The sequence below is a fragment of the Lagopus muta genome, chromosome 4 (assembly GCF_023343835.1).
Source record: "Lagopus muta isolate bLagMut1 chromosome 4, bLagMut1 primary, whole genome shotgun sequence".
NCBI lineage: Eukaryota > Metazoa > Chordata > Aves > Galliformes > Phasianidae > Lagopus > Lagopus muta.
Window position 1 is genome coordinate 36,716,433 of NC_064436.1, and position 21,372 is coordinate 36,737,804.

Genomic DNA, 21,372 nt, shown 5'->3' on the forward strand with positions numbered 1-21,372 from the left:
AAGTTTTGTTGAGTGGTGCAGATCTACCTACCTATTTATCACTGAGTGATAAGTGTCTATTACTAGTCATCTCCAATTCAAGATCAATTTGTTCATGCACAAAAGCAGAAGTGCAAGTGACATGATTTTCTATGAAATTTTGTTCTGCCATTGACACTCACTATTGTGCTGGTGAACAAAGGCATTCTTGGCTATCAGGTATCAAGACCACATGGTGCACTGAATTAATTAAGCTTAATTATTAATCTATGCAGTCAGGATTTCCGGAGTCAATCCAACCACACTATTACTATGTCAGCCTGAAACTTGGTGCCTGATGGTAAACGAGTGCACTGTAAAAATCTGCACCCGAATACAGCCCTGGTGTTTATTATGGCAACTCAGAAAATCTCCATTTGATCACCTTTACACATTTTATTCACGCACAACTAGTTTTAAAGCCATTTTTACCTATCAAACCAAAGGAAGCAAACTCCATAAAAACATGAACACCGTGAAATTAAAGACGGCATAACCTATTAATGGGCTTAGTTAAGTATAAGCTTATTCACCTGTTCATTCATGTTTTAATCCACATTTGGTTAAAAGTCACCGATGTAATTTTCAAAGTAGTGTGCACTGCTTTTTTCCTCTACTGTACAATTAAGCACTTAACTCCAAAGAAGAATACTTCCTGCAACCTCAACAGTCTCATTCTGAGTTTGCATCTCAGTTTCTCTCCCTGCCTCAAGCCAACTCCAGTTACTTCAAGGGCATATTCCACTGAGCAGCAACAAATCAAGTTTTAAAATTTCAAGATACTAGATCCCATTTGAAATCCACTGCTTAAAACCGTCACTCATCATACGAGGTCAAACAGGTACCGCAGAAATTACTTTAAGCTCAGCAAACCTTACTTCTGGCAGAGGGCTGGCCGGTTTGGTTAGGATTCCTCCCACATAAACGACATTCGGTAGCGTTGGTCTTGGAAACTCCAGTGCTATATCAGTACAAAGCATCCACAGGCTGGATCCGTGAACCAAGTCATACATAGATCGTTCTGGCAGAACCTTGTGCTTCTGCATTATCCTTTCATATTTTGGCAGAACCAAAAAGCTGACTCCAAATCTTGAAATAAGATAAACAAAAGTATTTTTCATCCTCTCAAATAGGTTCATGCGATCTGTAAGTAGTGAGTTAAACTCTGGAACGTAAGAGAGCGGTGCTGGAGCACCCACTTCTGCTGGATACCAGAGGCCAGTGGAAAAGACGGCGTACTTAACCCCTAAAAGGTGAGCTATAACAAATCCACACATCTCATTGGGATCTACCAGGAGCAGGTCAAACTTTTCCTGTTTCAGGGTACGCATGAGGTTTTGGTTGCCAACAATCATGTCGCAGTTCTTTGAATAGTGGTCTAGGATGTCGAACAGTTCCAGGGCCGTCAGTCTCCCAGAGAAGATACTCCTCATCTTGGACTGGAGAAAGTCATCTGATGTGCTGCTGTTAAAGATCCCTGGGTAGCGCTGAAGTCTATAGTGATTAGATGGAGGAATCTCTCTGCCCTCAGAGAGGAGAAACACTGTCTGGTGACCTTGGTCGTGCAAGGCTGAGGCCAGAGTCTTGAAAATATAAAGATGGCTTTCAAACATAATTGGCGGCACAACAATAATTTTGGCAGCCCTTGCTATCCCAACAGCGCTCCACAGGAGGATGAAAACTGGAGTGTACGGCTTCATAGCTGAAATGAGAAACAAGAGCATTACATCAACAGCACACAGGTTGGTATTTTACCTGGAAATTAAAAAAGAAAAAAAAAAAAAGGTATGTTTTAACTCAGTAGCTATCCCCTATCTCAAAGATGGCTTTGCAATTGGAATGGGGAAGAACAGTGACACAAGGCTTTAGAATAGGTTTGGTAGCGTTCATTTTCCAAAAGGTCTGCCTTCCTCCCTCCCTCTCTGTTTCTATCTGGCACAGAGGGTAGATGAAACCTCTTCCAGCACGGGTAACAATACGGCATTGGCACAACATGGCAGGAAAACTGACAAAAAGAATGAGGTTAGTGCCCTCCACAAAGATACTGCATGCATTACTTCTGAATTACACGTGCTATCTAACAGCTACAGTACCTTGAAGTCAGGTCAGAAAGCTAGACCCTGTAAGATCTGGGATTATATTTAAAATCACAATTACACTGTAATCACAATTACATACTGTGTGAATTGAACACTACCATACTAAAAGACCCAAAGGCTAAAAAGCCATACTAATTCACATCTGAAGGATGCATAGGACGTTTCCTTTCAGCACAGAATATGACTATTTCATAGATATGTTTCAGTCTTTCATCCCTAACTAGAACTTCCACAACAACAATTCTTATTGTTCACTTTGTGTTCACTGTGCTGAAACCCCCACCCTCCTACTGTCAACACATGAGTAATTCTGCTGCAAGCGCTACTGATAACCAACCACAGCTTTCAGGCTGTCCTCTTTCAAACCACAGGTCTCTATTCTGATTTCCTTGACACTTTCTGCTGTTTTGTTTTCACATAAACCAATGAGAATTGACACATAAAGACTCTTCCACTACAAGGATGTTGCTTTTCTTGTTTAGTATCAACACTGACCAACACTGAGGTCAAAAGTTGAAACCTACCAGAGAGATGCTACCAAGAATCAATGCAACAGTTTTAATCTTCCAAAAATTACACTTTGCATTTGAGAACTAGAGAAATAAAAGGGAATTAGAACCATGTACATGAATATCCACATCAGCTTCCAGTGAAGCAGTTTTACAGGTGCTAGATTCTAAACCTATTTAAACTGGCACTTACACAGACACTTAAGCATGAACTCTATCCTATACTGATAATAATATCATCCTAAACAAAGGCAGTTCTTGACAGTAGCAGGCTTCTGAGGGACAAGAAAATAATTTTCCTTGCGAATAAAGCCTACAAAACATTGTACATCAAATGAAAGCAAAGCCTACCAGAAGCATGGAGAGGGAACGTCAGCATGCTCCTCAGCCACATTAACCCTCTTAGGATAGGGAAATGAGTACAAGCCAAACCAAACAATCTGCTATTTTCTTGTGCCAAACCTAAGCCATGTGGAAATGAGAGTCCCTCACAGTGTCCTTTATAAATAAGCAGTACAGAAGCTAGTGACGCTACTACTCAGGCCTTATCATCTCCTTGCAGTGTACTGTAAGGTCAGGCTGGATCAGGCTCTGACCAACTTGTTCTAGCTGTAGGCATCCACATTTATTGAGGGGGAGTTGGACTAGACGACCTTCAAGGGTCCCTTTTAATTCAAACAATTCTGGGCTTCTATGATTCTACTCCTGTAACTCTCCTAAAACAGATTGCTTAGAATTTTATTTATTTATTTTAAATGTCATGTGAGTTACCAGCTCATCAAAAGAGCATCTTAACTGTATCACTACAATCTAATATTGGACTTTCTGATAATGGCCCATTTTTTTTCCTAGTCCAGCTTCTACAAGTGGCTTGATTTTGAAGCATTTATAAGCATGCACAGAGTTCAAGTAAAGCTGCAAAATTGCAACAAGGCACACAGATTATTTGCATTATGTTTGTCATGTGAAATTCTTAATTGACTTCTGTTCCACACTCATCTTCAGAAAGCCTTAGCCATTACCTAGGACATAACTGACCATCACTAGAATCCTTCCAATTTTAAGTAATCACCAGCTGCTCTCTTTGCACGCATGCAAATTCAATTTAGAAGTCTGTGAGGGCAAAGAGAGCTGGCTTAATCTGCTTTTGTTTTGTCTTCCTGTGAAAAAGCTTGCTGTACAACGAGGTGATGCAAAATCTTACAGTGCCCACAAGCAGGCAGGAAGAAACAGAAGCATAGGAAACACACTGAGATTGCTGGAACGCCAACACATCCATGGGCTGAAGTAGTGTTCTGTCAGGTGCTCCAAGAAGCTTCACTGTTTTGAGGCACAAAGCCCAATTTTACCAAGATAATATGTCAGTGGAAGAGGAAGAAAATTACTTGCTGCAAATATTACCAGCAGCACATATTACTCATCTGACATCAGATGAGATTGAGTTGTTTGCTAAGCTGCTTCAATTAGGGTGTCAGAAGTTACCCCAAAACAGCTCCTCCTCTGCAAACTGCAGTAATCAAAATAAAAATAAACAGCGATTCTTTATTTTTCTCCAACTTCAAAAAAGTACACTTTCTATATGAGAAACAGCTTGCCCCTTGATTAAAACTTAAAACTATTAAAGCTTTGGCAAAAAAAATGAATGATGACATCAACGTCAAGAAAAACAGAAGTCCAGTATTGCATTACTTATTTTTTTTCATTGTTACATCTGCAGCAGAAACCCCTGACCTACCAGGCTGTGTTTAAAGCATTAAATTGACTTCTCAGTTCAGGCCTTTGCTTTCATTGGTGGCTCTATAAAAGTGCAGCGCTCCACAGAGCTCAGCTGACTTCCAGGAGCCTGACTGGAAGGATGTGCCCAGACCGGGTGCTGTTAATCACTCCACTCAGCACCATGCTTCACTCCCACATGTTCACAGACTGCTGGAGCTGCAGGGGCTCTACCAGTGCAGAACACAGGCCTGGCATCCACAGACAAACAAGCCACGCTCAACTATCATCATCACGCTCTGCTGATCAGCAGTGCTGGAGGATAACACCCACCAGGTAAGTTCTGTTTGGAATAGAAACCATTTATCAATGAAACACTCAAGAAAAGTGATTAATCAAACTTGGAAAAAAAAACGTTATTGACTACACTCCTCATGCTAGAAGCATTCTCATCATATATTAAGATACCACTTCTGCCAACAGGAGGGATATTACAAAACAGTAAGCATATTGAGAAATGCAGAAAGAATTTATGTTTCTAAATTATTGCAAATCAATGGTAGCAGCACCTGAAGGCAAGCCATGATCCAACAGGCTGCCAGATGCAAGCATCCCGTGGTGCACTTTGATCTCCTGACCTGATACAGGCTGGAGCACAGCACGTCCTAACAAGAAAGATACAATCCTTAGCTCCAAGGCCCGTTCTCCACAGCTTACGTCATGCGCATGCCACCCAAAGCCACGCGGCATTACAGCTGCACTTCCTTGGGAAGATTAGAACATCACACTATCTCTTCCCATCCCCACCCTCAGTCAACAGCTCTGCTTTAAGTGAAAACATATGGGATGGTTTAATCTTCACAAAGGTCCTCTAAAGCACTAGGCTAGCTAACATGATGTCACTATAATTACTGACAGTTTATGAAACATCAGTTTTCCCCATACTGTGGAACCAAGGACTGCAGATGGCACAATTCCCTAGATCTTTGTGACATACAGTACCTTCACTAGTCAGAACCAATAAAAACCACATTTCAAAATGTATTAAGGAACTCCTCTTTTCACAGAGAAAGAAAAATACGTGCATAGGAACTGCCAAACCACAGAGATACTAAACATGCAACAGTATTAGAGAAACACCCACTGAGTCCTTTTTATACTGGGAACAATGGCATTGATCTTACACTGCATTTGACCAGAATAAACCACTCACCAAAATAACTAAAAAGGTAACTGCCTTCTGCTGCTGGATCCTATATTAATAGGAATCATCAGGTGTCCTTGTAGTAAGGAGAAAAAAAAGCCAAAGATGACACATTTCTCCAAGATGTTAATAAGACTTAAAAATCAGTCTTCCACCTCTTGCCTAGATTTGCCTTCATTAAAGATCTGTTGGTGTCTAAGCTAGCACACAGTATCCTTTTATAGGATAAGGATATATGTTAAGTTGGAGAATGAAAAAGAAAAAAGCCCTTTTTTCTTTCATTTCAAAAATTGCTGAGACAATTGTTATAGAATTGAAAACACTACTACTCTTAAGCCAAAAAGCCCCAAAACCACGAACAAGTATGGAGAAAAAGGAGATTGAAGGAACAGCTTTAGATGAGTAAAAGCAACTGCTGTCTGTAAAGGGTTTGGCTATTGGAAGAAGTTAAAGAAATACCAAGAAGTTAAACATTAAACCTATTCCAATGGCTTCTCACAGAATTAATGGCCTACATGCGGTTTTTGAAAGGAAAGAAAAAGCACAAGTTTTAACAGCTACTACAGAAAACCAAGCTCCTACTGAAAAGACTGCTAGAAGGATGCTTTCAGCTGTCCAGAAGGTCTAAATTCTGACTTAGTTCTTTGGAAGGCACATTTTGCTATTCATGCAGAAGGACAAAGCAGGACTGAGAACAGGAAATGTGACTATGCAGATAAGAAGTCAGCGTTTTACTCAGGACCTGATACAGGAAGACATGGAAACAAAGAAATCAAGGAACATTTAAGTTTATATGAATTATGTGAGGAAAGTCTTAAAATGCACACTATTAAAATTGAACAAATATTATGCTTGTATTTCAATTCTAAAAATGATTTCAATATCATTCAAATTAATAATTTATGCAGCAATTTATGTCAGTTGCAGCACTGACAAATATACTGAAGGTAAGATTTTCTGCCAATCCTTAATAATATGCCAATCATCCTTTAATTAAAATTTAGACTTTTCCTCTGGTTCCTTTCACCATCCACCTACACACCCTACTATTTCTGAATCTCACAGAAACTCCCATTTTCAAGGCAGAAATGCAATTTTCAGTGGGTTCCTTACTGGCACCATCAGTTCTAGAAGCTGAAGAGGCTGTGAAGCACTTCGGCATGCAGCACAACTTCAATTCAAACAGAGCACTAGTGATAAATACACTTAGAAGTGCATAAGAGCCTGTTACTTTTACATGTACCATAGAAAACTACACGCTGTACAAAAGTAATACTTATTCACTGATACCACCCAATGCTCCTCACTTCCAAAGAAGCAAATGAAGTAGACAGAGACAGAGTACTGTGATGGTAGTAACTTTTTCCAGACTCTTTTAGCCTTTCTGTAGATTTGCTAAGGTCCACCTGGGCAGTTAGGTCAGAAGCCTAGGACCTGTGCCTAGCAAGGTGCCCTTCGTATGAAGCAGCAGCACTGCTCTGACAGCAAAGGAACAATCTTCCCAGCCACTGCTTGCTCTCATCTTACCTGAAGGTTTCCAATTACTAATTACAATTTAACAGATACGACTACACATTAGAAAAGCAAGCGTACCAACTAGATTTTCACCTCTGCAAACCCAAGAACAAATGCTGATTAGCACAGAAATGCCTATGTGTGAGTGGTAAGCTAAGGAGGTACATCACAGAAGTACAATCACCAAAAAGGGGGAAATTTGAGATTTACATGCACTTATGCATGCAAGCAGTGCAAACTGGTACCAGAGTTCAGATAACATACAGATTTATTCCTTGAGCCTTGCTCAGAGTATCATCCTCTCTCTACTATCAGTTTGTTATATGAAATTCAGTATTTTAGAAAGAATAAAAACCTTCTTCTAATGTTATGAACTCTTCAAAATAACACATCATCAGACCCATTTAGAACAAAAGACAGAAAAACAGCATTTTTTGAACAGAGAAACGAGGTGTATTCGATCAGTGACTGAACACATTTAAGTTGCAAAACTGACCAACTTCCAGACTGGGAGATGCAGAACAGGGGAGGTTGCCTTCCACCACTGCTGAAACGCACCACCCACTGCCTCACTGTGCTAACATTCACAGTTTGGTCTCCATAAGCGTTCAGCAAGCACTGATGAGTATGAATGGATGTCATTTTTTCCATATGGAAGAGTTCAATGACAGAAAATATGTGGGAAGGTTCAATCTCTACTGCTATACCAGCAACATCCACGTCTGACACTGTGGGTCAATATCATAATATAGGAGGCATTACTTTCGGAGCAGCCCTCATACTAATCCCCACTAAGTAAAATGCAATGCATAGCAATCGTAAGAATCTTAAATAAGCCGGCAAAGTGCTCTTGCCACAGTGAAGGCCACTGCTCTCCTGGGCTACACTGGGCAGAGTTTTGCCAGAGATGATCTTTCCCATCTGCTCAGCACAATGAAAACACACCCGGACTTTGGGGTCAGCTCTGGGCTCCCCTGCATGAGTGAGATCCAGGCATACGAGAAGTGTCTGGTGAAGGACCACCAAGATGATCCAGGAACTGGAGTACCTTTTCTAGGAGGAGAGTCTGGGAGAGCTTAGACTCTTCAGCCTGGAGAAGGCCTAGGGGTGAATTTCACTAGCGTGAATAAATATCTAAAGGGAGGGTGTAAAGAGGACAAAGCCAGGATCTTCCAAGTGGTGCCCTCTGCCAGGATAAGAAACAACAGACACAAACTAGAACACAAGCAGTTCCCTCTGACCATCAGGAAACACTTCCGTGCTGTGCAGGCACTGGAGCACTGGCTCCAGATCTACTTCACAGAGTGGCTCATGAGTTCAAAAAGCAGGCTGTTGTTACCTGACGTATTACTTACGTTACCTGATTTACTGAAGCCCATTACTGCCTATTCAAAATCCTATTGACGTTTACTTATTCCATGTGCAAATCTGTTTGCCTTCGCTGTTATTAAATACAGTTTTACAGATAAAACATTGTATCCAACCATTGCAGGCTTGTAAACATTTCACTTAAACAAATAATGAACCAAGCTCTACGTAGCTGGTTGCATGACCAAAAGCCCTGTAAGCAAAGCGTTTTATCATGCCCAAGATAACAAGGAACGGCTTAGAAAAAGCACTTACACTCAAGTGTAAAGCTGAAAGAGGAAGAAAATATTCCAAAACAAATAAAAGGTTCTCTAGTGCTGCTTACAGGATGATTCAGCAATAAAATACACACAGCCAAACCAAATCTTAGCTCTATCAGCAACAAGCAGTTGATATTAAAGACAAAAATACAGAAACGTAAACACACACATAAACAATATTGCAATGTGCTCTGTAAACTATGGAAGAGAGTGAAGGAATAAGAGAATAAGTATCACCTTCTATTTGTGATTTCCTCCAAGAACTCTTTTGAAGAAAAATATAAACTCCAGACCCTCTCAGTTTTCTTCAAGATTGAACACCAGTGCAAATCAGAATTTGTTGCCAACCCTTGCTATACAAAAATGCTACAACATGAACAAGTTTACTGATCAAATTATAATAGCAAATTTCAGAAAATGAGCAAATTATTACAGACACTGGAAGATTACTATTAAAGAGACACAGCAGATGAGACTAAGACAAAACTGTTTCTCCAGTCTAAAAGTTGATTCTTAAACCTCTAAAGCTGGCAACTGTAAATTCGTTCTTTGCCTGTAACTCTGCTGCAGAGCACCTTTCCCGTAGGTGATAGGAAGCATTATGCCATAATCCTTTAAGAGCTAAAGGAAAGAAAGCCCATACACTGACTTCAGGCAGCAAACTGCAGATTAAGATTAGAAGAAAGTAACTGCTAATCAACAACCCACTTGATGGAAGAGAAGAAAGCATCAGAAATCTGTGGATGTACAGAGCCTTGAAACAGCAAACTACACTGTCTGGGAAGAGATTCTGATAAGAAGTATTGCAGAACCTCTGTATTTGTATTCTGAAGTTTTTCATATCAAAGATCTTGTAACAAATTACTGAGGTAAGTGCATACTATGACTTACTTTGTGTTGCAATGTTTTAGATAAGGAGTAAGATTTGGCTTGTAACTACAAGTGCCTATTTCAGCCAAGTGAATAAATTAAGAAATCAGTGCAAATGATTAGAAAGCAATTGTGCACACATAAACGGGGAGGGGGTTTTGCATTTGCTTTGAGCTGTTTCTTGAACTCCTACATTCCTACCCAATGACTTAAGCATTTCAATGACTGCAAGAATGTCACAGCTACAGATGAGAGGAAGATTTATAGACATTTTGTTGTAAGCATCCATCACAGACTTACTGCATCAGTTACGAAAGCAGCAAAACGGTTACAAAGAGGTTTTTCACAGGCTCTGCAATTTATGAAGCTCTTTTCAGTAATGACTTTTTATTTGTATATTAGGTTTTTAATTAAATACATGATTTCACCTGAGAGAGCTGGGAAAAGAAGGAGTATAACAGAGTGGCAGTCTGACAGAATGGTGCCTGACACGGAAGTGCGTATGAAGCAAAGGTGTGGCACTGAATTCCTTCATGGGGAAAAAATGGCACCCACCGATATTCACTGATGCTCACTGAACATTTATGGAGCCCCACCAGTGGCTGTTAGCACAGTGAGGCAGTGGGTGGTGCTTTTCAGCAGTGGTGACAGCGACGTGAAAGATAAGCGATGTTCCAAATGGCCATGCCCACTTTCACAAGCACAGCATGCACGCTCTTGTTCATCACTTGCAAAAATGCATAGCTACCAGTGGTGACTATGCTGAAAAACAGATCTTTGTAGCTGAGAATTTGCTCTATCAAGTGTTACTGCACTCTTTGTACCTCTCATAGTTTCCACAGAAATAAATAGAAGGCATTACTTTCAGAGTAACTGAAGTATTTGCAAATACTGATTTGGATATAAACTCTTTACTAAAATTCAACGTGACTGCAAATTCTTTTGTAAGGCTTGGTCAGGCCTACATGGGCTGCAAGTACAAAAATCCCAGCCTGTCTTGTGGTGGCCTAGGCTCAAACCCATAACCAAATGCCCCACAGCAGGACCAGGCCTGCTGTGCTCTGGTCCCCTGTCTCATGGCTGCCAGCAGTAGCATGTAGCTCCACAACTGCAAACAGCGGAGACAGCAGTAGACCAGCTTATGTCAGGTTGGGTGCATCGGTTTGAACAGAGCAAAGCTGAGCATGTACAGACGTGTGGCAGTGGAGCTGATGGGCCATTAATACAGCACATCAGTATACATGTTTTATTTAAACCACTGCACCCTCCAGTATCCTCAGGACTAAAAGGAAGCACAGAGGAGAAAGCTGAGAACAAAAAGTGTGCTCCAAATCTCACGTACCTTCAAGCAAATGCAAATTGTATCAGTGCACAGATGGCTCAATTTCATCTGCATCTGCTCTCCATGTTAGACAGTCTCTTCCTCGCTATCTTTACTTCACCCCCAACACCCAGGAAAATTAACTGCTGACTACATTCAGCAAAACAAAGTCACCTCTTCTAAAGTACAACACATATATTCCTTGTAGATACATCTGACAGAGAAAAACATTCTCCTGTTTTCTCCCAAACTATCTACCCTCCTTACAAGTGTTTAGAGCTCTCAGAAAATGCAGTATTCTGATACCAAAAGATGTGTTTCCTGGCAGAGCTGCCTCAAGTTCTGAAGACCTTTCTTTTAAAGTACTGAAATCTAAAAGCAGTGTTTCTCAACCTACTTCAGCTGTTTTGCGCAAGAAAGACAAGCAGAAATGATGTTGGGACATGGGGGGAAGGATATGAACACAGAAGTCAGCAAGTCACACTGTGTTTCCCAAGGACTCGGTACTGGTTAAGATGCTGTTCACTGGCTCGAAAACAAAGGCCCTGTGCTCCTGCTATGACAATGTGTGCCAAGAACAGCCCTGGTAATAGCACAGCTTATCACAACACGCTTCATGCTGCACGATCAAGAAGTACAGATATTAAGTTGGAGAAAAATGAAGAGATCCTCTTACACACACTGGGAAAGAAAGAGGGATGCATCACATCAGCTGGCAGAGACAGACATTTGCAGTAAACTTGATGTAACAAAGCCTATGGCTACAGGCTACGATCATGCAAACATGAAGTTTGCCTCAAAGAAGATTCAGGGTATGAAACAACATAATCCTTGGAAACAAGCACTTCATTGGGAATTTGTTCCAACTTTGATAATCCTTTGGGTGGATGCTTCATCTTTCACTTCAGCTAGCTTCGGCTTGGTACAAGCTCTCCCTGGTCACGCCATCACATGACATCCAGAAGAAGTGAATTATTTCTTTGTTCTGTTTGTGACTTCATCCTATAGCAAATAACTACATTTTAATAAGCCACACAAACAGATTCACAAGGGAAACTACAGAACACTTGTTACTGCAGCGAGTAACATTCAAAGTTAAAACACTTTATTAAAAATGTTTTCCTTTTTATTCAGCTCAATTAATTGCACTGCTTAAGATCACTTGCAGCAACAACTTGTATTCCAACAGCATCCAGAGTGGATGTTATTAGGTTGTTTTAGAAATGTGCGCATTTACAGGCAGGCGTTTCTTTGCTTTGTTTTTTAAACTGCTTCTTGCTTTCAGATATGCGTGCGCTTTATGGAGCCTGCTCCAAACTATCTCCTAGTACAACTCAGTAGTAAGATTAAAGATGAAAGTACTGTGCATAACTCCTTTTCTCTCTAATTTAAGGCTCATAGCCGCTAATCTTAAAATCCTACTGGAATGAGAGAAAACAAAAAACAACCCAGAAATCTTAAGAGATGCAGACTGCACTCCCGCAAGAGTTAAAAAACAAGACTCAAGGCTTTTTATTTTGCAGTAGCTGTATAAACACACTTTTAAGTACACAAAAACTTCCTGCCAATTTCTAATATCAGTAGTGGACTAAAACTGTATTGTACCTTCAGAAAGGAAAATGACCGAAGATAAGGATTGGGGTTTTTGTTGGCTTTGTTTTGTTTATTAATAAAGTGGTAATATCCTGAAAGATGATCTAAGAATTAAGTACAATTAGTTAATTTGCAAACATTAAAGAAAAAAAATGAGACAAATGTGACAGTTGCAGAGAGTTAAGACAGTGATTACCTGCAGTTTCAAAGACCACACAGGTATAGAAAGTGTAAAACAAATAAGCAACAAACCATCCGGATGGGCACAGGTGCACCTATCCTTACCCACTGCTGCTGGGCTTTGAAGAAGATGGGATTGTCTTCCCCCCCCCCCCCCCAATCCCCTTCTGGAAAGCAACTGCAACTTTTTTAATACTATCACTGTGTAATAACAAACATTGATAGTGGTTTACAACACCATGTTCTCTTAGCATACAGTAGGGCTGTAGTTATCAAGTTATTTATATATATATAGGTTAAAAGTTATGGTAATAATGCAATGGCTGTTCAACAACAAGTGAGATTACAATAATTTATTTGGAGTCTCCCCAGTTGAGTGTGTTTTCATGAAAATAAAGCTAACTGACAAATTACACACTTGCTGAAGTACCACAGGGCAGAGTAATTAAAAATACGTTGCTATGAATGGTTAAAGAGCATAACTTAAAGCTGCCACACAAATGTGCTTCGCTGAGTTTCCATGCAAGTCCTCCCACTATTTACACTATCATCTAGCTCACTTACAGACTTTTAGACTCTACGAGCAATAGCTTCCCAAACACCATGCTGGCCTATCCAGTCAAGAAACCAGTATCATCTCCAATATCCTACCACTGATTGCTGGGAACAACTTCTACAAGGAGAACCTTCCAGAAGCACTTTGCTCAGTTTTTTGAGATATTTCTGTGCCCGACTATTAAACACCATACATACAAACACACTTCTGAAGATTCACTTTCCTTGATCTCACTGAAATATCCCAGTGCAGGCAAAAACTTCTTCAAGTGAGCAGCAAGACTTAATCAACAATCTAATTCCACAATAAGTCTTTATCCGTATTTATAGGCACATTAGTATACACCTTTTATTTAGATAGTGGTCTAAATAATGAGTTCTCCAATGTCCCTCAGGCATAACAAGCTTAGTAGAAGAGAACCCTAGAAGAAAATTTAAGAGACTCAGATCTCATTTTACAGCAAGGTATAGAGTAGCAGCAAGATTCACATGGCCTGTAGCTAACTTCACAGAGTATCGGTGCAGCCGATAGCCCACAGCCAAAAAAAATGCAATTTCAGTAGATGCCCTTGGGACCAGCAGATGCAAATGCCATTTCACAATCAGGTGGCAAACTGATAGGTACAATGGTGGTTTGGTTTTTTTTTTCCTAGCTCATCCACTCCACCTTGTCAGATGTTCCTCCTTTGCTTCACAGCCAAACTCTTTTGCTATCAGTTATTACTGGAGGGAACAGTGGACACAAACTACAGCTTAACAAGTTGAGACAGGCACTAGAGAAATTTTTCCCCTTAAAAAAAGTAGCATGATACCATAAAAGCTTATGAGAGAGGTTGTGATATTTCCATCTTCAGATGTATTCATAACTTGGATGAAAAAGCCACAGCTGACCCTCTCATTCGTTGCTAACAATTCTGCATTGAGTGGAAATTTGTGTAAGAACATCCAACAATCCTTCCAGCCAACAGTTCTGTAATTCTGTGCACCTGCTGACTCTGTAAGCACCACAATTGGTTGAGTCCTTGATTCTCCCAAGTGAAATTGCTGCAGAGGTGTTGCTATCTGCAGCTCTACCCCAAGTGCTGCCACTTACAAGATCTTCAGCAGTAGCAACCTTCAAGTCAAGAATGCACTTAAAAGATACCACTACTGCAATGTTTTGGCACTTAAGCTAGTACAAAAAAAAAAAAGTTATTTCCAGCACTTACGAGTTGAAGCGAAACTGATGACTTTGCAAGCAAATATACAAAATAAACCTTTAGCTGTCTGCATACAGCACCTGTATCCTCTAACAGCTATCCCATTAAAAAGTTGTGATGCTTACTAATCTGAAAATGATACAACAAACTATTACTGCAGCTCAGTAATGGCTACTAAGAATAGGAAGGGAGAAACCAAAGAATTACTCTTCTGAAAGAATATTTCATTATAGTTTCCAAGAATATGAAACATTAATGTACTTGGCATATCTACTATGTCCGCACTGTTATTCCTTGCATCTCTTTACCATGTTTTATCTCAGACAATAACATTTTAATCAAACTGTGGTGGGGGGAAGGAATATTTCTTCTCATAAAACAAACAAGATCCAAATGAATTACCACCTACAATCTCAATGAGTCCAGAACAGTGCTGCCAACAGGCAAAATGTACAGCTGCATACAAAAGAGTAGATCCCAAGTGCTACATGCTCCAGAAAACACAACTAGCTACACTGAGTTTGTCGGGGGGGGGGGGGGGGGGGGATACACAGGCTTCTTAGCTGTACTTCTGATTTCAACCTTAAAAGCAAGCTGTTCATCTACACACTGTGTAAATTTTAGGATTATCTACAGCACTGTTCCATCCAAAATTCCTGGTTTTAACCCATATTTCATTCAGACAGACATATTTCTTTGATGCATCTCATAGCATAAACTCAGAAATATCTGATTTTCCTCCGAATTTGAAAATCTCTAATCTCTAACATTAAATCAGGGGGATAACAAAGATGTCCCAAGAAGGAAGTTAAGGAAATAGGAAGCAACACAAGCACTAGACATGCTTTTGTTGAGAATTGTTACAGCCCCGTTTAATAACCTGCATTTTATAAATTGATTTTATTGGTGCTAAATTACAAAGCCTTATTCATTTGACTTAAGTGAAAGTCTAATGACTTCCAAGTTGGGAAATTAAAAAAAACAAATCACCAAATTTGGATGTTAGGACTGATTAAAACGCACTCCTCTCCCAGTCCTTGAATTACAGATCTAATATTTGAAAGTTGTTGGAACAATACACTCAATCCTTATGTGTAACAAGTGTGTGAAATACCAACTTGCTACAGACTTACGGTTGATTTATGGTTGAAAATGATTTCCTTAGCGGAATCCTGTTTTAAATTAAGGACTCCACTTTCCACATCCACATCACAATCTCCTCATAAACACACTTAAAGAATCCGTCAAATTGTTTTCTTCTTCTAAAAAGCACGTTGTTTCCCCAGGGCATCAGGGTTCGTTTCTAACTCAGTTCAGAACCTGAAGTTGGCCCAGCACCTCTCATTAAATTCTCCCTTCGGTCTCTGAGCAGGAAGGAAAAAAGTCACTCACTTCTCATAAAGCTGAGTGATCCATTCATAGGAGGAAAGAACAGCACAGAGCGAAGAAGAAAGCTGTACTTGTTCCATTACACAAAATTACGTGCATGACAACTGTGCTACTGAAGACAAATTGCAATAACTAGAGATAACCTGACTTGTTACAAGTCCATTTAGAAAACAAGTACCTACACTGTCTTTCAACTCCTCTTTAGCTCCTTCAGCCACAATTGTTGTATGTACAGGGTTGGTTTTTTTTGTTTGTTTTGTTTTTTTGTAACTGATGTAGTATATACTGTTTCCAATAGTACAAAAAAATCAGTAAGGATGGTATGCGTGTCCCTTAGTCCCAGGTATGAGCATATAATTTCATAAATCTGTAGGTTTTATGTCATCTCTTCCCATATCTAGGGATTAAGAACCCATAAGATTGTATGTTAAAACCAACAAAAATTTTAAAAGCTTCCAAGAGGACTCACTTCTTCTTCAATATACTGACTCTAAATAGAGAGCTGCTGCAAAAATCTGTCATATAAATAGCAAAATAAATATAATAAGTATCATGGTGTCAGTACATAACAGAGCAAAAAGAAAAGCTGACTGGGACTTTTAGTAACTAAAAATCCTTCTTCTATTAGATATTTGCTATTAGATATTTGCTATAATATTATACAGAAAAAAAAATGAAAATTTTTAACGAACTGGTGCAAAAAACAGCAATCATTCCCAAGATTTTATTGAGAAAGTTACAACACATTTTAGACTTTCTCCCAATAAGTAATATTTGCATTATCTCACACGCTGAGCTAGATGTTACAAACCATGAAAGACCAGAAATATTTTGTGAAGGGTTCGTGAACCCTTGCATGTCACGTGGCCTGAAAATTCAATGCAATTACAGCCAACCTTGGGAAAAAAAAACACAGACTTCTGGTAATACCTATTCATAAACAACCCTTTGATCTGTATGTTTAAGAAAAAATAAAATAAATCCATTCTAAGTACTCTTGAAGGAAAAAAAGTCCAAGAGAAAAAGAGAACAAATGATTTCAAATGCTTCTAGTGTATCAGCATTCCTAAAACAATTCCCTTCTTAAATACCACTCTATAATAATGAAACAGCAATAAAAGCATTTCCGTTAAGATCTGCAGAGAAGAGATATTTAATTTAATAAGCACTTCTTCAATATGATCTTACAACAAACATCTCAGTAGCTTTTAAAACTGTAGTTGGATTTTTCTAGTAAATAAACGATAAGGAGCTCATTCAAGATGAAGTAAACTGATGCAAGTCCCTGGTACAATTCTAAAGGAAGGAAGATGACTAACACGTCAACATGAAAAGAAGGGCCTTAATGAGCCCAAAATGGAAAACATGAAGAAAGGTAGGGCAATAAAATGTTTAGCTGATGAAGCCAGAAGCGACACACTTCATGTTCAGGGAGGTCAATTAGAAAGTAATGAAGTCAGAATATGATTTTTATACAGTTATTAGTATAATTGTCAAAAATATTTGAATTGCTGGGAGTGGTCCCTTAAACACATTTTCTGTGCAACGCCCAACGAGTACAAAAAAGGCTCCACACAGAACCATGTTCAGTGACACCATTTTGCAGATGAGGCTTACCACAGTACTCTCTTACCCAATGTCTGCATATGTAGTAACACACCTACCACAGGAAGAAGACTCATAATTCTTTTTTCTTAGCCCAGGAAATTAAATAAATTGCTAGAAATCAATAAAATCCATCTGCAGCAAATTATATGTGGCAGAAAATTATGGCAAAGTTCACTACAAACTTTGACTATGTTGTCATGATTGACAGCACTATCTAGTATTCATTTACTATGTCAGTACAACTCCTCTGAGTAAGTCCATTATGACTACTATTATCCCAAAGAGTCGACGAGACTTACAGCATAATCCGTCAAGTGTTCTACATGTGGTAAATATGGCATTAAATATGGCATCTCATAAACGCAGCAGTCCCTACTCCCTCCAGTTTCTCAGCAGTAACTGAATTATCTGTTTATTATAGGGCACCAATCCAAAGTTGCCTTAATCCCAAACCTGGTGAACTACAAGAGCCAGCAGTTGTCACCAGACTGGAGGTGCCACCAGAGCACGGACCTGATCCACTGCTAAGTCATCAGTGCCCTGGTACAGCAGCTGCCCTCCACCCTGCTTGCACAGGTGGGGAGGAGACTCCTGCAAAGCACAGCCCTAGGCAGAACCAGGAGACAACACCGTCTCTGAATCTTCCTTCCGCCCTTCGTTAGTCCCATAGGTCTCCCAATCCAAATCTTATTTCAAAACAATGCAACTGCTCAGTGTTTTAAGAACATGAAACATGAGGGCTATTTATAAAGTTCCTTCTTAGACTTAGCACACACAAAATGATATCATTTTCTTGTTTCATGCAAATAGCTTCTGTTAGTGGCAAAACACTGCACAAAGGTCACAAAGCAAGTGCTTCAGGCCAGGCACTCACTGCCTAGCATTTCACAGGTAACTCTTTCGAGGAGAGTAGCTCACAACTGCATGAAAGCCATCTGAAAAAATGTAGAACTCCAGCATGAATAGTAGCTTACAAAAAAAAAAAAAAAAAAAGTCACTGCAGTATCCAGTCTGGATCAATGGCTGAAATAGAAGAACAAAAACAAGGAAATGTGAAGTAAAGGTTAACAGCAGACAGCGTTGTGTCAGTGCTATAAAACTAGCTCAGCTAAAATACATAAGTGACCTTGCGTGATAATTGCTTGGAAAAGCAGGCAGGCCATTCCAGATAGGAAGTGTAACCCTGGCCATTTGTAAAATATAGAAACAACCAACATTATATGAATTATTTCCCAGATCAGGTCCCCTGGCCTAAGTATGAAAAACACAAATACGGCTCTGAAGGAGTTTGCTGTGGGAAAAGGTCCTTTAAGAACCTCTTCCACCGAACACATCCACTGCTCTTCTTCCCGAGGCAACTCCAACGAGCACACAAAATAGCCCATGTATTATTTATTTTCTTTCCTACCGTTTTGTGGTCATACTAAAATGAGTATGTAAACAAGTCGTAAAGACAAAATATCATTTAGCATCTGCCTAAATACCGTCACTTGGCTGACCCGTTTGGTGCGCAGTTCAGGCTAAGCTCCTGTCTTCCTCTCCAAAGGCAGCAGGGCAGTTCTGCAGCACTCACGCGGCGTTGTTCCTCCCAGGCCGGGCAGCTCGTTCCGAACCTGAGAGCCAACTCAGCGCGAGAGGCACAGGTCCCAGGCGGGACAGGTCCCAGGCCCAGCGCCCGCGCACAGGTCCGTAACGCGAAGGGAAGGAAACGCTGGGCGTCCCCAGGCTTACATAACACACAACTTCAGGGCGCCCGTCGGCGACGGTCCCTCATTGCAATACCGACGGCCAGGAAACCACGCCATCTAGTTAACGTATAAGCGGCGGCAACGGCCCGAAAGGAGCAGTCCCACACCCCGCCCCGCTCCCAGGTATCGCTGAGCTGCGGCGTTTCCCTCGCAGCCCGCCCCGCCGCCGCTTACTTCGCTCTCCAAACTTTTCCCCAGCGCGTCCCCTCGGCCTCGGAACAGCACGGACGGCGGCAGGCGTTAGCGGCCCGTTCCAGCTCCGGGCGGGGAGGACACCTGCCGGGCGCGGCGGCCGTCGGTTGGCCTCGGCCCGCGCTGCCCGCTGTGGTGAGGGACCGCTCCCGCCTCGCGGCCGTGCGTCACGCGGCCGTGCCTCCCAGGTGTGGCGCCCAAATCAGATCTCCTCCCTTCGAGCCCCGCTCAGGGCAGCGCCTACGGGCGGAGGGAAAGAGAAGTTCCTTTTCGCCCTCAAACCCTCTCGGTACCCTGCAAGGGCACGGCGTCCCTTCCTCACCGCTCCCGCCACTGCGGGACGCCGCGTCCCACGGCTGCGTCCCCTGCGGCTCCGCTCTCCAGCCCGCGGCTCTCCCCGCCGCCCGCCCGCCCTCTCTCCTTCAGACCCCTTCGCAGCGCAGCGGTGCGAGGCGAGAACAGAGAGATGAGAGAACCGAGCGAGCGGCAAGGTGACACGAGAGCCTCCCTCCCGCCCAGGCGGCGAGCCCTCCGCCTCAGGGCCGCCGGAGCCGGGTCCCTCCCGCTGCCCGCGGGCAGTTCCCGAGCTCCTCTCACCGCTCTCTCCTCGGGGGCCGTTTCTCCGCGTCGCTGCCTCTGGTAATAAGCCGAGGACCGGGGCGAGCCGCCGCTCGGGGCTCTGCTGCAGCTCTTCCCCTTCAGCCGAGCGGGGCGCGCGGCTCTGTCCGGCCCGGCCTGAGGTGAGGCCCTGCTCCCGCTGGAGCCCCTCCGCTGCGGCGCCGGGAGCGCCGGGCCCGCCTGTACCCTCCGCCCCGGCTCCGCTGCACCTGCCGCGCTGCCGGGCTGTCCCTGCGGTGCGAGCCGAGGAGAGGAGAGGGCACCTCGCTCCGTCCTCCCTCAACTTCTCATCACTTTCCTCCGCCCCCGCTCGGCCCCACCGCGCTGCCGACCCGGCGCCCTCCCGCCCGCCGGACGCATGCACTGGCGCCGCCGTCGACCCTCCGGAGATGCCCTCGGGCGCACAGGGAGCGGCCGCCCCTCGGCCCTGCCCCTCGCCGGTACGGAGAACCGCTGTCCCGCTCCCCGGGCGCCCTCCCGCCCCATGCACTGCCCGGCTCCCGGCGCGGCGACGAGCCGCCGGCGGGGCAGGTGCCCTGTGCCCGCCTCTGGCGGGTGGCACCCGGCCGCGCTCCGCCAATCAGTTCGGGCGCGGCGGGGATGCCGAGGTGGCACCGCCGGGAGGCGGGGGAGGCCGCGGCCGCGCGAGGTGAGCGCTGAGGGGCCAGAGGTGCCGTGAGCGGCGTGGCGTTGGCGCGGCGGCAGCGCGCTGCCAAGCGTGGAGGATTGGCGAGGCACAAGACAGAACTCCTCATCTCCGCGCGTCGTAACTGTGAGGGCTGAGCTCTGCCCTAATGCCTGTTTGCCTTTTCGTTGCCAGCAGGCTTTGTTTAAAATCAAAACGCACAAGTACTCCAGAGCTCCTCAAGCCTGACTTCCCGGTTCGTTAGAGCTAAGTTCAGTTGCCTAATTGATCCCAGTTACTCGAGTGATACACCTTATTTCTTTCTCCTCCAGGAAAGCGCGTTCAGCTTCCGACTGCTCGTGATCCCTGTTGGGGGAAAGCTGACTGAAGTGACGTAGTGCTGTCTGATCTCTTGTTTTCTGTCATCCTGGGGAAAAAATTACCAGGAGGTGTCCAAGTGATTACCTGGCGAAGCTTAAATACTAATGGTAATTCTACAGTAATTTTTGATGTGGTATTGTGTTTTGTTTTGTTTTTTAAACTCTTTTCAAAAGGGTATTTTTGCAGCTGAAAGGAAGAACAGTATTATTTAAGAGAATGGGGCTCCCGCATCTGTCATGTACCTTTCAAAGCCAAAACTTTTGTCCTGATCAAGTTCTAAGTCCAAAAATGTTTTATAGACTTATCACATCTAAGCTTTTTCTTCATATTGAGGTTCTCATAAAGACCTTTAAGGGAAAAGGTGGTTCAAAAACTCCTTCTGGTTTGACAGGAGTTGAAGTTAGTCC

At 42.5% G+C, this 21,372-nt stretch overlaps 1 protein-coding gene across 4 annotated transcripts in view; it reads right to left on the reverse strand.

Moving 5' to 3' along the window:
- Window positions 1–20,450, reverse strand: part of UGT8 (UDP glycosyltransferase 8) — a 44,346-nt gene extending 23,896 nt beyond the window's left edge. The window contains exons 1-3 of one of the 4 annotated variants that reach the window (XM_048941993.1): window positions 19,939–20,450; window positions 19,324–19,581; window positions 897–1,720 (exon numbers count right to left, since the gene is read on the reverse strand). In XM_048941993.1, the coding sequence (XP_048797950.1) occupies window positions 897–1,718 (822 nt within the window). In that variant the 5' untranslated portion in view covers window positions 1,719–1,720; window positions 19,324–19,581; window positions 19,939–20,450. Of the gene's footprint in view, window positions 1–896; window positions 1,721–18,885; window positions 19,289–19,323; window positions 19,582–19,938 lie in introns of those variants that run through there. The other 3 variants (XM_048941992.1, XM_048941994.1, XM_048941995.1) reach the window with 3 other exon arrangements.
- Between the last annotated feature and the right edge of the window lie 922 nt (window positions 20,451–21,372).